At 39.9% G+C, this 15,540-nt stretch overlaps 1 protein-coding gene across 5 annotated transcripts in view; it reads right to left on the reverse strand.

The window, feature by feature from the left end:
* The window catches only part of acsl3a (acyl-CoA synthetase long chain family member 3a), a 32,656-nt gene extending 20,190 nt beyond the window's left edge, over positions 1-12,466 (reverse strand). For 2 of the 5 annotated variants that reach the window (XM_042414951.1, XM_042414955.1), the window contains exons 1-3: positions 12,296-12,466; positions 5,858-6,448; positions 2,299-2,476 (exon numbers count right to left, since the gene is read on the reverse strand). In XM_042414951.1, the coding sequence (XP_042270885.1) occupies positions 2,299-2,476; positions 5,858-6,232 (553 nt within the window). In that variant the 5' untranslated portion in view covers positions 6,233-6,448; positions 12,296-12,466. Of the gene's footprint in view, positions 1-2,298; positions 2,477-3,807; positions 3,976-5,857; positions 6,449-10,199; positions 10,312-12,295 lie in introns of those variants that run through there. The other 3 variants (XM_042414953.1, XM_042414952.1, XM_042414954.1) reach the window with 3 other exon arrangements.
* Positions 12,467-15,540: the final 3,074 nt, after the last annotated feature.

A 15,540-nucleotide genomic window follows, 5' to 3' on the forward strand; every position in this document is an offset into this window, starting at 1 on the left:
CCCTACATTTACGGTACTGCATGTACAGCTTATCTGTACTGAGTGTGCATATGTGTGTGTGTGTGCGTACATTGTGGTTGTGAAGAGATCAGAGCAACAGTAGCAAACAGCTTTCAGGTCAACACCCCAATTCCCCAGTTGCAGAAAATACGGACAGAGGAAGAGAAAAGGGATGAGAGGGGAAGAGAAGGAGTGAAAGGTGAGACAAGGAATAACAGTAGAGAGGGAGTTGGGGGGGAGAGGTAGGCTAACACAGAATAACCATGCATCCCTACACTGACACAGACACGGGGGTTTATGGGACAGGGCTTAGTGACATCACATTCTTGCGTCATGGAGGTCCAATACTTCCTGCTCTGCCACTATGTGTGTGGATGAGGGCCATGACACCTCCAGCCGTGAGATCTAAACACGGGATTAGGCCCCAGAGTGACACGCACGAACCCGCTGTACTCTCTACAACTCATTTTTAATACAGAGAACCTAGCAAACGTCCTCGCTCCAGTAGCAACAGATATGTACACAAATTCACATTTCTGAAATTTCACTTTTTCAGATAGCATTCCTAACAAATGACGTCTGGAAAGGGCCCCAAGAGTCACGTTTCCTCAACAACACAGAGTGCTTTAAAACCCTTCACCTGACATTAAAGCATATAAAGCAGCCAAAACTGGAGTTATGAGGTTTCCATATGTCAACAGCATTATTTTGAGAATGAATGCAGTGTAATTGCTGCTCGTTGTATCCCGTCTATTTGATTCATATACTGTATTATGACAAGTGCAGAGAACTCAGAAATGATGAGCACATTTGCCTTTTGACAAAGAGCCAATATACAGTGAATATACAATGTACACACACACACACACACACACACACACAAAGTGTTTGAGTTCACTGGGGGCCTTTGGCTGACTCCTTGATGCTTCTGTCAACATCAGATGCTCACGTAGACTCTCTCACCCCTCCACTGACGCCATCACCCCTCACTTCTCTCTCTCTCTCTTTCCTCCCCTGTCTCTTCCTCCGTCCTCTTTAACTCCTCTCTACCCCCCGCATTATGTGTTATCCGTGGCCCCCAGGCTTTCCACTGTCCTACTGTTTGTGTTTGGAAGAGAGAAAGATGCTTTATAAAGATGCTTTATTGCCTTCTACTTGCAGCGTATTTTCAAAGCATGACAGTTTAATGGAGCACAAACTAAAGTACACGGAGAGAATGAAGGGTTCTTTAAGGACAATCAAAAAGATTTAATGAACCTAAAGTGCTGCGGTGAATGCTCATAATGAGAAAGTAATCTTTGGTATATAACATATTAAAGAGTAAATCAGTGTGTAATCCTTCAAGGCAGAAAGCTGCTGCTTGACTGCTCTCTATAAGTCGAACGTGCAACCAATGTGAGAATTTTAAACCTTCTCTGTGGTTTTTTATTGTTGACAAATGATTTAATACAAACATATATTACCTCTGATAGAGGTGGCATATAGACTAATGATCACAATACTTATAATGTTCTCTGTAACACTGTAACCAGCTAAAGCAGCCTTATGCTATTGATAAATAAGTCATTTAAACTTATTCAACTAAGGAAGCAAACTATTTTTTGGTCTGACAAGTACAGCACCTTACAATTCTGATCATTTTTTTCCATCAGAAAAATTATGGCTACTGTGATACAAGCTGAAAGGGCCCTTTTTGTTAAGAATATAACTAATGTTTGAGTACATGACAGTGTACATGTCTAAAATAAAAATGTACTGTTGTGAGTATTGTGAGTAGTTTCCATCACAAGAATTTGAAACGGATGGAGAGGAGACAGAGTGAACAAGAAGAAATGGGACACTTATGTAACAGCGAAACAGAAGGGACAAATTGACCTTCTCAGCTGGGCTCTTCGTGTTACAAGTTGTACACTGAAACCACTAACATGTGCGCACACACGCAAACAGAAATGGCTATATATCAGTCTAATTCAGACACTTTTGGAAGATGCTCAGTGGGAACATCCCAACTGATGAGAACACAGTGTCTCCTTAAAAATTGGAGTAGAGGACAATCTAAATTGAAAGTACATTGTAAAGTTCAGAATTTCACGACAAGCCATCGAATAGTTGTTGAGATATTTCAGCCTGGACCAAAGTGGCAGACCATCTGACGACCGACCAACTGCCATCCCTTGGCTAAAAACTTAAGCTTGTAATAGAAATTAAGTGACTTCACACCTTAGGTCCTTCTCACTAAGTGTTGACATTATTTTATCTATCTCTATCCTTCTGTTGAAATATTTACAGACAACTTACATGGGAAGTTGTACATGAAGCAGGCCTGGGCGGCTATGATCCACTCAGCTCGTGTCTCACAGAAGATGGCGATGTTGTTTTTTGGTCGCTGCCCCAGTGATGCCAGACCACTGCCTAGCTGGGACGCTGCAGAGAGGGTCTCCTCATAAGAGAGCCAGAGGTACTCACCAAGAACCACCTGCAGTGGGAGGAAGAGGAAGGTGTGAGAGAGAAGTATATTAAAGATAAAAGAAGTATTGTATTATCTATCAGCATGACCCTAACAGCACAAAGGACAGTTGAGGATAACTTAGTTTATTCTGTGTAGGAGGGAACATTTTTACCACAGGAGCACAGCACTGCTAGTTACATCCCACAGGCATATGTTTGGCCTGTTTTAAATTAAAATGTCACAGGGAAGGGAGCAATAGGTCACTATTGCCAAACACAACTACTTCCTCATCTGCTGTCATTCTCATGCTGCAGTATTTCATGTTCATCGCCAGCATGAGAAGATAAACATGGGCTTCTGGATATACTCTGCAACACTCATCCACTGATGACACACACAGACACACACACTCATAGTAGCTTCCTGTACATGCATTTGTGAGGTTATAGTGGCTTCTAATGGTTAATAAGTGGTAGTGCACATATAAAGGCGCAAAGTAATGATGACTGTACAATACTGCTTTCCACTGGTTGGAAACAATGGCTAAGAGCTAAACAGCTAAGACACGTTCTCTTGCAGTAATACGTGTTTCAACAGTGGGGTTTAAATGGATTAGAAGGATCAGGCTTTTGGGATTAGTGTGGTAATGTAACTGCACATCAAAGTTGGCTCATTCCTGACTGTGCAGGCGCCATGCATACCTCAAACATACACATAATATTGCCTCACAGTGTTCTGCTTGGGTAAATTATGTGGCATGTTTTTTTTTTGTTTTTTTTTGAGAGAATCTGTGAATGCAGGTGTTTGTATAAATCAGCATATTTTCTATCAAAAGCACATCAAAAACAAAATGCTAATGGCTTATATGTGAGCACAAAACTGCCTCGAAACTGTCATCTTCTCTCAGCTGCATTTTTATTCCTTTTCCATACACCCACTCCTGACTGCTGTCTCCATCCTGCGTCCTCTTTTCATTCCATATTCCTACTTCTCTCTCTTCTCTGTACCCTCTCGACATTTGTAAGGTCAAAGGGATTTAGGGTGTCTAGAGGACTAACAACCTGTCTGCCAAAGGAGGTAACAATGATGGTAACTTTGAATATATTACAAGTGGTTTGTCTAGACAGCTGGTTGAAAAAAACATCACAGAAGAACATTTGAAAGGTGACATATTACAATTCTAAGAAGAGTTAGCTTACAGCTGGTTTTGCTCCCTAGTTATAATGAGGAATGCTGACCAATTAAAACAATCCTATTTTCATTCTCAGCACAACGTGACAAATGCAGAAAAAACATTCAAAATCAGCTGTAGCAGCTTTTACTTCTCTACACCTCACACTCTCTGTACTCCTTATTACCTTTCCAAAGCTGTCAGTCATTGACACCTTTTCTCCTTCACTCCTCCACACTCTATTCCTTCTACTCCTTCTGCTTTTTATATTCTTTGTGAAGCTTCTTTAAATTCATTGACATCACTGTCCGACCCTGGATATGCAATCTCTTATTCTGTCGCTTTTCCATTCATCTCACCTTGTACCCTGCAGACACAAAATAAAGGATAAATCTGGTAATATTCTTTGTTTCTTATGATCAACAAATCCCATAAAAGACCAAAAAACTAAAAATGAACTGATCCAACAAACAAGTATGTGTAGCTAAAGCCTAATATATCTCTGTGCTACAGAGCTCCATCATTGTCCAAAACAATTAAAAACACATCAGTGAGCCACACTTGCTCTGGGTGACATGTTCCTTCGTTACCATGAACATGAGTCGATCCCACATATACCATCCTGCTGCTGTAAATGCTCATTAGCAGATTAAATCTGCAGTTGAAAATATTCCCCAAAAATGCACTTTTTTAGTCCAGTTTGAGTAACCTTTGCTAAAAACTACACTGACCAGCTGTTTTAGTAAATTTTTTAGCCTTTTAAAAAAATTAAAGTATATATTTGTGACTTGTTTTTAAAGATTTTTGTCTTCCTTAGGAAAGAATGAGCTTGAAGCTCAGTGTCACAGACAGATTAGGGATGTGAGAAATTATTGAGAGATAGACTAACACAGTGTTGGTGTTGGTCTTTTCATCCTATTTGCTGACAATAAAAAAAATGTATAGAATATTGCCAACTTCATATTTTAAGGCCCCAACAACTCCCCCAAGTTTTGTCCTATGGAGCCATACTGTATGCACTGTATATGGGAGATAGTATTAGTGAGCATTAAACCCCTTTAATTAGAATAATCATTCTTCTTCTGTACATTGTAATTAGTACAATTACTATTGAATGAAAAAAATGATGAAATTACATTATTCCTTACTTTACTGGGGAATTTCTTGGATGCACTCTAGGGCCCCATGTGGAGAAATAATCCATCCAAACTAAACTGTGTTTCCTTTTTTTTTCTTGTCCAAGCCCATCCTGCTTCCTATTTATACCACTGTAAACGTCGTTCCCTCATACTGTATAGTCAGTCATACAATCTCATCTCCAATTTCTGAACATGCCTGAACAACTGGTTATACAAATAAGGCAATTAATTCATTTATACTTCTATACTGACCATGTTATGTTATTTTTTGTATGTCTTTATATTGGACAGAAATTTAATTAATGACTGGTGTAGGGATGACCCAAATGCTTTTTTTTTCATTTTTAAGTCCTCCTCTCATCTTGTCTACCCATGAAACCTTGCTTGCCCAATGCAACATCATAGGACATGTGACTACAGTTTTGGCAAGATGTCCAAAAAGTTGTCAAGCATCTGGAATTACCCAAAAAGCTGAGTGCCAGATATGCCGAAAGAAACTGGCACATCACAACTCTACAACGAGTTTGTCAAATTACCTGAAAAACATAAGTAGTTTCTTGGTTGTACACATAACACCATGCACTCAATTTTTTTTGTGATTAAGCTATGGTTAATGTTAGCACAACTTACTAACTATGTTTAGTTACCTGCTGTTTTACCTGATGTTACATTATCAACCATGGCTAACAGTTAATTGTCATCAGTTATTGTAGGTGCATCGACTGAAAATGAATGTCACAAAAATGATGAAGATATATAGTAGTGTCTAAGTCTAAGGCTGTACTTTACTTAACTTCATTCCTGCCCCCGCCCCACCCTCATCGTAGCAAAGCTTAAAATAAATTCCAATAATTGCTGCCAAAGCGTTGAGGCCCAAAAAAAGGTATTCGTGACAGCCCTAGTCTTGTGTCAAAGCATCACTGCTGTTATTTTGTGCACTCTGCTTGCTACTATTAAAAGATTACAGACTTTGCATTTTTAAAGTACCTCTTATGTTGTGTCAATGCTCTTTATTTGTTATACATTAACTGTTATGTGATTTCTTCACTTGCTGTATTCTGCTACTTTGACAATAACACTTTCTGCATCACTCTTTACCTTCTTGAACACCTTCCCGTTACTCTGTCGCTCATCCTCCTCGCTGATCACCTCCCTCGTGCCAAGACAGTCTCTATGTGGGAACCTCATGGCTGCGTACTCAAACATCTTATCCAGGGTGTCCACTCCCGGGTGCAGCGATGTCACCAGTCTTTTGGTGGCGCTCACAGCTCTGTAGGGTCCCTCGGGACGTCCCAGCACCGAGCGGGCCTTCTCTCTCTTGGCGCGCTCCTCCTCAGAGCCGTAGAAGACCCCGTCAGGTCGGGAAACCCAACAGAGGATGTAGGAGGGCAGGAAGGTGATGAAGGTGTAGATCCACACCATGAGGTGGAAGAGGAGCAGCAGCATGGGGTTCAGGTCCTCCTTCAGCTTCATGTTGGTGAAGCTGTAAAGTAGCTGAGGAGTGGTGAGGAGAGAGTGTGGAGGAAGACAAGTTGTGAGAAAAAGTTTCTGCTCCTGCGGTTGCAGTCGGTCCCTCTTTTCTTCAGTCCCCCACTCCTTCTTCCTTCTGTCTTTCTTAAAGGTCCTGATTCCACACTTGTTTTTGCTTGTACTCCCTGGGAATAAAATGGCCTCAGGTCCACACTAGGCCTGAAAAATGAAAAGAAAATGAAAAGAAAGAACTGACATTAATCCTTTATATTGTTAAAATAGCTTCAAAATGAGATCATGCTCATAACTATAACAATCCTGAGCTTCTGTAGCCTTAGAGCACAAGAACCTCAACACACTCAGAAACTGAAACAAAACAATGGGTCACATTTTTTCCAAGTATTCAGGAAAAAGCAGAGGAGAAATTTTGTTTTTGGCAAACCATGGTGTGACAAACACACCAGCTCTGTGTTTTTGTATGTTCCTTTGCCTCCCTGCAACTTCTGTATCCAGTGCACCCCACAAAGAACACAGCACAACCGACTGTCAGTGTCACCCACTGTTAGTGTCACAGAAGGAAAAAAAAAAGAAAGAGAGCAAAAGAAGGAAAGAGAAGGAGGAACAAACAAAAAAGATGTGGAAAGTGAAGAAAGTAGAAGAGAAAGTGAAAAAAATGAAATGGAAAAAGATCGTCTCTCACAGACGTGAGCGAAACTAAGTGTGACACAGTGTGTAAGAGGTTTCTGACTGAGCGTAAGTGAGTGTGTGTGACAAGGTACAAGCCACTAGACAGAAGGAGATAGCTGAGAGAGGAGCAGATAAGTAGTAGCTCCAGTGTGTGTACTGCCAAGTAGCAGATCCACTTGCCACGCTGTGCCCATTACACTCTGTGACGTAAGATTTAGAGAGTGTAATGGAGTTTTACTCTGTCTATCGCACATTTCCTCTGGGAGAAAGGTGTGTGTACTCGATGTGTGCATTTTTCAAATTCTTCTCCCTTGCCTGCCAGTTTTGATTCTAACAATGTCTTTGGACGCACGGAAACTCCCTCAGATCTTCTAGGGTGGTGGTGGAGACTGTAACATACTGTATGTACTGTGGGTGCTGGCAGAGTTTGGGAGCTGTCCAGAGTTCTGAACAGAGATCAGTGTTTAGGTTATCTCATCACCACACCTGACATGCTTCCTGTCATCACTAGCTCTCTATATTCTAACAAATGTATGCCAACTCTATTCTTAGTATTCAAGATGAATTAAGCAACAACGTTAAATAGTTCTGGTCAGATACCAGAACTTTGTTGTTACTGTCTTTTTTGTTTAAAACCTTAATGTACACGTAAAAGTATAAACATGCATTTCGATAGGCAAAAATTTGATTTCAGAAACTGTCTGATCAAAGAATGAGTGAACAAGAAAACGAATCTGATGTGAATTTAATGCCAGTTTTTGGTATGTGATAGTTTTCAACAGTAGCGCTGGTGTGATATATAAATTGTCCCTATTAGTTCACTAACGACAAATGGTAGTAAACATTTTTTTTCTTATACATTAGTGCACATTTCTCTTGGTAGCTCACTTCTGATTTGTTTTCCCTAATTACTACAGTATGGACTTGTGAGAACATGTTACTAACTATTCTTATCCTAAATATAAAGCAGAGAACTGGAACAATTAGTCGATTGATTGATTGGTTAGGAATAGCAATCATCAACTATTTTGATAATTGATTCATCCGTGCAATAATTTTCAAAGCAAAAATGTAACATTTCCCAGTTCCAACCAGTCATTTGTGAGAATTTGCTTCTTTTTTGGTCCTATGTGATAGTAAATTGAATATCGCTGGATTGTGAACTGTTGGTTGAACAAACCAGGAAATGTGAAGACATCCACTTGGACTTTAGGAAATTGTGACGGCCATTGGTCACTGTTTCCAGGTGTTTCATAGTCCAAACAATTAGTCGATTAATTGAAAAAAAATATCAGCAGATTAATTGATAATGAAATTAATCATTAGTTGCTGCTCTATAGATTTCACACAATGTATTTATTAAAAGTTGTGATAGGAGTAAATTTGGATCAGTAAGTGGTGCACAATATCTGTAATTCAAATACATTTGTTTGATTTACAGCCCTTCAAGACTGTCCCGTTACCTCTATGACACAAAATTGTCAGCTTTATTTCTAACATTATTATTATAGATCATTACAAATATCATTATTTCAAATATTATTTGACTGCTGGTGATGTTTACTAAGCACAACTGAAAAATGGCCAGACTCAGCAATGATATCACATCACAACATGATTTTTGGGTTATAAAGTCCATACACAGCCATTTGAGGCCACCGGTGTGAGAAAGAACCTGATGTATATTGACATTTCTGTTCAGTCCCTCATCAACTGTCTTTGTTATCATGCAGCAAAAAAAAAAAAAAAATGTCCCCTGTCAAAATGGTGTAAGTATACACACATACATTGTCTAAAGTCTCCCAACAGTCTATTTTAGCAGCAGCAATTCATTATTCATATGAGGGAGAGGCTCATCTTGCTCCGCTGAAGCACCACACCCTTCACCCTATTCCTCCAAAAACTGACCACTGACACACACATACACACACACACACACACACACAGAGTACCCACTTCCCTCCTGAATACACTCATCCCTCAAATGTCCTTTAGAGACTCATAAATAAATCAAAGATTCTACCAACAGTGTTCTCCCAGACTACCATCTGTTCCTGTGGGACATGGGCTCCTTTCTCTACAGCGCTGTTGTTCTGCTGGTGTCCTGTTACCCAGCCAGGCCAGGACGCCTTGCTTCATAACAGGATGCTACAGCTTACCAAAATGGATGTTTTACCCCAAGGCTGCTATCCTCCACTCTTAGTTTGCTTTTTTGACATTCTCTTGCAATACATATTTTTATGCGGGAAGTCAAGGTCGACGGCATGAAGGCCACAGTGGAGTGCAGTGGTCATCTGGCATAAACAAACTATCAGACTGGAGGAAAAGAATAAACAGAGCAGGATGCTGGCAGACTTCAACTTGTTCCACTGACATTTGGACAGCAGTTTTAGGTCATAAGACAAGCCTTAAATGGACCCAACTTTTCAATTTCCAGTATAGGTAATAATGTGAAAAAAATTTTCTTGATGAACAGCTCAATGACGGGGTTTCTCAACTATGAATTTTCTTATGTGAGCTACTAAAGCGTTTTATTTTTGTCTCATAAAACTGCAGTGAGCTAAAAATCTATTTGCCACCACTATATCCTAATTCCCCTTCAGAGGTCACTGATGATTTATTCATTTTGGTGCTATTGTCTGCTGTTCTAACCAAACTGTTAAGTTACAAGATCTTGACTTGGAAGAAAAAGGATACTGTGTCCGGTCACTACATCCAGTAAATAGAATGGGTGTGGTCAGTAACTACATCTCTCAGTTGCTTTTTGATGAGAGATGCTTTTTGAGTCATTGTTTAAATAGTGAGTCATGCTGATCACAATTTGCCAGAGTACAAGGCCCAAAACCCTAAGAAAATCAGTTTACAATGATCTAAAACTGAGAAAAGCAAACAATCTCCATGTTTTAGATGCTGGAACCATTAAATGGCTTTTTTGCTTGATGAATGTCTTAAATAATCAAAACTGCTGTTGGTTAATTCTCTGTTGAATAATCGCCTAATCATTTCAGCACTACGCCTGATTATTTGACACAACATTCATCAGGGAGTGCTATTGTGTAGTGCCAGTGCCAGGTACGACTAGTACGATTACAAAAGAGCAGAGAGATAAGGTGAAGCAGTCACAGATCACAGAGGAGAACATTTTTGACTGACATTAACATAAAAGGCATTTTGCAGACACTGGGTCACTTTTAACATGCATCTGTGCGAGTAGAGCATCAATCACACAGTATCACCTGTAATTTCTTCCATGCATTACCTCCAGACCTGCTTAGCAACTTACCAGCCAAAAGAAACAAGTCCAGCCCCCTGGTGGTTTCAGACAAACAGGCTGGGTCTGGGGCTTTCTGAAAAATCCATACATGACCTGATTTACAAGTCCAACTCCTCTTTGTCTATGGAAAAGATCAAGAACCTAATTTCCAACACAGCAACACACAATAAAGCTTAACTATAATCTCCTACCTTTAAAAGCGAGAAATGGTTAGTCGCAATATGTAGTTGCTCAATGGGCAGCTTTATACAACAAGCAGGCGCTTTGCAGGCAGCCTCCACTTACTGGATTAATTGAGCAATATTGTGACATGGTCTACGTAGTGGTGGGGTGAGCAGGCATGTGTGTGTCTGTGTGTGTGTGTGTGTGTGTGTGTGTGTGAGCGAATCATTGCTTCCTCAAGAGATTGTGTGAATGGGGTCTTTTGTGTGCCGACGTCATCGTGCCTTCACCCACTCAGCTAAGCAGGCAGGCTGAAGTCTTGCAGAAACTTCAACGTGGCCATTGTGGCGAAACGACGCAACAGCACACGACAAGGTCCCAAGGGTCAGACTGTGTGTGTGTGTGGGTGCAGGGCAAATATGCACACATTAAATGTATTTGCCCATTTGAAAATAATGACATAATCAAAAGCTTGCAAAAGAAGTAAGGAGTTTTACGTGTGATTTCGCTGAGAGAGTGTAAGCACAAAACACAATTGGTTGGATTATGTGGATCAGACTGCAGCTTTTCTCTGCTTCTGTGTGCACACGGTGACACAAACTGCTGGCGAACATGCCAGTCACCAACCTATTCCTTTCTCTGCTGTAAGCTCTCTTAATTCTCCTGAATTTGGAGTGTGGTTATTTATACAGCAGACAAACAAATCAATGGTATCTGATAAAATATAAAGTATATGCATAGAATTAAAAAGGAGAAAACATTAACTTTCAATCAACAGACTCCTGAGTTCAAGATCATATTTAGTTAAATTATGTTTTATAACACCATAATAATAAGACTAGTGTCTTCCTCACTTGCACTTCTAAGAAAATTTGTTTCCATGGAGGAGGAGGAGTGTGTGTGTTTGTGTTTTTTCAAATCACATCGGACCATCCCTGCAAGACAATAGCATCTCTGTCTGTAGGTACAGGAGCACTCTAATGGACCTGCATGATTTGATAACCATTGCCACAGGCCAGCTCACTTCAGCTGCGCAAACAGATACTAAAAGTAGAAAGCAGCTTGAGGTTGTAAAAGTTAAAGAGTCAAAGACTTTCAGTACTGGGTTTTGTTTAAAACACAGGATGTTATAAAATGTGTCCTACTTGTTTGCATTTCATAAATGTGTCTTACAAGGAATCTAAAAATATGTGCTGGTGTTTATAATAGTTCACTCCATCTATAAATATTCACTTTGCTGCGCATATTACTGCTAGTGAGAATGCTCACATGTTCTGCATGAAAAACCACAATAGTTAATAATAATTCCTTATCAAAGTGTCTCACTGAGCACAAAAGACACAAGTATCATATTGTAGAGTCTAGATATCATCATGAGTACAGTGCTCTCAGCAGTGAGCCACAGATGGTCAAGCTGCAACATCCAAACAGACTTACCGGTGTCAATTATACCATTAGGCCTACCTCTAAGTAACTTCCGGTTTCCAACTTCAAAATAAAACACCTCGAAATGTGTTGTATTTAAATTCATGTAAAACACCGTTTAAGACGCAGAAAGTAATATATATCGACTGTAACAACACATAATTGTCATTGCAACTATGTTGTAACATAGCTGCACACATTCACATTCATAGCCTCAGCTCTCAGGTAAGGTGAGAAGTTGTGAATTAGCCCACCCACCGCATTTTGATAGGCTATTCTTTCTAATATGGCTTATTGATAACTAGCAAGGTAGAACCGTAGCAAGCAACATTCGTGAGAACATGAAACCAGCGAAACAATGTGAGTCAGAAACGAGACTCCTGTTTTATTTTTTTAAACGAATAAACTTCCAGATTGGTTCGTGTCTGTTTCGGAAAGCTTGACGCAGCTGCAGCATCCCGCACATCTGGGTATAAACGCGCAACACGAAACTGCAGCTAAACATCGATGAGACGTACCTGTGAATGTGTCCGCCTCCGCCCGGCCGTCAGTTTTTCAGGTTACAGACAGACAGAGCCGACTTCCAGCCTCGCAGCGTTCAAGCTCTGCAGGTGAACTCATCTATCTCTTCATATTGTGCTTTACAATATGAGCCCGGAAGTGTCACGCGCGTCGTGTTGTGTGTTGGGAGAGTGGGGGGGCGGGGAGAGGGGGGGGTGACGATCCCAGCGTTATTCCAGCGTTATGATTGGACTCGTGGAGGTGGCGCGTGCTGGGGGCCGGGCCGTGACTGTATGGGTTACTGACGGTCACATAGAGCTAGAGCCCACGCGCACGGCGCTCCCATACCATACCATACACCAGTGTCCTCAACCTGGGGTCGGGACCCTCACAAGGGGTCGCTGGATTCATCAAAGAGGTGATGAGGAGATGATAGGACAGGATAGGATAAAAAAATATATATGTATATAACACACAAAATTGTGATTTTTTTTTGTCAAGCTTTCTTCTAATTTTTGCTTTATTTCGTGTGGATTTCTGTATTTTACCTCCTCAAGCTTCTAAAAGTTATTCAAATAATACAAAATAAGTCCTCTTTCTAGAGCTGCAAGGTTAGTTGATTAATTGATTAGTAGATTGACAGAAGGTTAATCAGTAACTATTTTGATAATTGAAGAATTGTTTTATCATTTTCTTAAGCAAAAATGTAAAAAATCAGCTGGTTTATTGCTTTTCTTTGTGTAACATGATAAACTGAATATCTGTGTGAAGATGTAACTTTGGACTGTGGGGAACTTTAATAGATATTTTTTTTTTACTATTTTCTCACAATGCAACATGTGACAAGGGTTCCCAGGTGGCCTTTGCTTTATGTTAATGGCTGAGAGGCCAAAAAAGTTGGGAAATACAGCAATACACAATCTCATGCCCAAATCTCACACTGCACCATGTGTATCAGTTTAATCAAGACGGTGTTTTAAGTGGAAACCCTCCATTCAGAAATGTGTTTTTCTTGTTCTGTTAGTTGGATGTTTGAGCTTCACTGTGCAGAAAGATACATGTGCAGTTTGACACTAGAAGGCTGTTTTCACATCCATCTCCTGAAGTTTCTCTGTGCTCACATGAAATATGAGGTAAAGGGGTGTATGTATGAGCACAGTTTGTGACATCACAACTAGTTTGAAGCCAAGTATGCAACTCACACAAGTGAAATGTGGAAACTTGAAGCTTCCAGTACACACACACACACACACACACACACACACACACACACACTGAGAATCGACTTCAGTCAAGTAGGAGACATCTTGCAGCAGTTAAGCTTTTGAAATGAGAAAAATTAGCATATTTATATAGCTTCTGTCTGAAACTGAACATTTGTCGTGGAAAAACTCAGACATGATTTATTATTCCAAGCAGATGATTTTTATATGTCCAGCATGTCTGGTGGGATCTTGAAGGTGTTGATGTGTTGACATTTTCTCAAGTCTGTCTTAAACACTCACATTAGAGCTGCAATGATTAGTTGATAAATCGAAAATCAAAAAAATACAAAAATTCTCTTGTTCCAGCTTCTTAAATGTGAATATTTTCTGATTTCTTTAGTCATCTATGATAGTAAACTGAATATCGTCAGGTTATGGACTGTTGATCAAGACAAAACAACATTTGAGGACATCATCTTTGGCTTTGGGAAACAAGGATCAGCATTTTTCACCATTTTATAGACCAAACGGCTAATCAATTAATCTAGAAAAATAATCAACAGATGAATGGAAAATTAAAATAATTGTTAGTTGCAGCTGTTTTTGGCCACTGTAATCAAATCTTCTGGCCATGTTTGCAGTCAAGTAATGATGCAGTTCTGTTCATCTAAATTGTTGATTGGAATCTGAATCAGAATCAGGTTTATTGCCAAATAAGTTTTTCACATACAAGGAATTTTTCTTGGTGGTGTTGTGAGGCATAACAGTCAAAAATATACACAAAATAATAATAATTAATATAAAAAAGAAAAAGAATTTACAATAAAAAACATAAAAACATGTTGATGAGGCAGCTGCAGATGGGAGGAAACTGTTTTGGTGGTGTGAGGTATTGAGGTTTTGGTCTTGACTGACCTCAGCCTTTTGCTGGAAGGGTGTGTTTCAAAAACTTTGTGTCTGGGTGGGAGGGGTCGGTCATGATCTTTCCTTCTGGCCTCAGGGTCCTGGAGGCGTGCAGGTCCTGGAGGGATGGCCGATTGCAGCCGATGACCTTTTCGGCACGGCGGATGATTAACTGCAGTCTGCTATTGTTCTTGGCAGTTGCAGCAGCTAACCAGATTCTGATTCTGATTCTGATATACAATTTATCTGGTTGAAAATTTCTGCAATATCTTGTGTGTGTGTGTGTGTGTGTGTGTGTGCCACTGGCAGTGTGATGACTCAGTCTTGCAGTGTCATGCAGTGGCGGTGTGATATATTACAGAAAGACAAGCAGATGGCAGATTCACTGACAGACTTGTTACTGGAAAAATGAAACGGTGAAATGAGGCTTGCTGCCCACTGTCTCCTCTTTCTTGTGCTGGTCATAATAATACTGTAATCCTTCATTCCCACCTCTCCTTTGTCTGATTACTAATGGGAGAATATGGTTAATCCATCATGTCATGACTGGAATGTATCTATCATCAGTTTTAACCACTAAGCACCCAGTCAGACGACTCAAGCACATTTGTATCAATTGTATAATCTGAACACCATCTGTTCTCTTCAGCAGTTCTGCAGAATGACTTTATTTACTCCCATTTGACTATGAGTATGACTGAAAGTATTTATTATACAATACAAATGTTAAATGTAACACTGTTCTTTTAGCAATTCTATAGATGCAGATGTCATCTATACTGTACAACACAAAGAGACCTTTGGTGCTGCTCAGAAAGGTTTGTCATTGTGAATAAGTCCTTTGATACTGTCTGCATCATTATTTCAAACATATTCAGCTTCTGATCCTTTACTTTCACACAACTCTACATCCATCTCCAACTCTGTCTCATGAAATGTGGTCTCTAGGCAACCTTTAGATGTGCTAGATAATAGCAATACATTTGATAAACTCCAATCTGGCCTTCACCAGAAACACTGTACTGAGATTGTTCTCCTCAGGCTCACAAACAATGCCTGATGACTCTGATGAGAGTGCTGTTTATTTTTCAAAGAGGAAAATGAAATTTTAGGGTTTTTTTTTTTAAAAAAAGGAGTTATTTCCTTTTGAAATG

This window comes from Thunnus maccoyii, chromosome 6, assembly GCF_910596095.1.
Source record: "Thunnus maccoyii chromosome 6, fThuMac1.1, whole genome shotgun sequence".
In the NCBI taxonomy this organism is placed as follows: Eukaryota; Metazoa; Chordata; class Actinopteri; order Scombriformes; family Scombridae; genus Thunnus; species Thunnus maccoyii.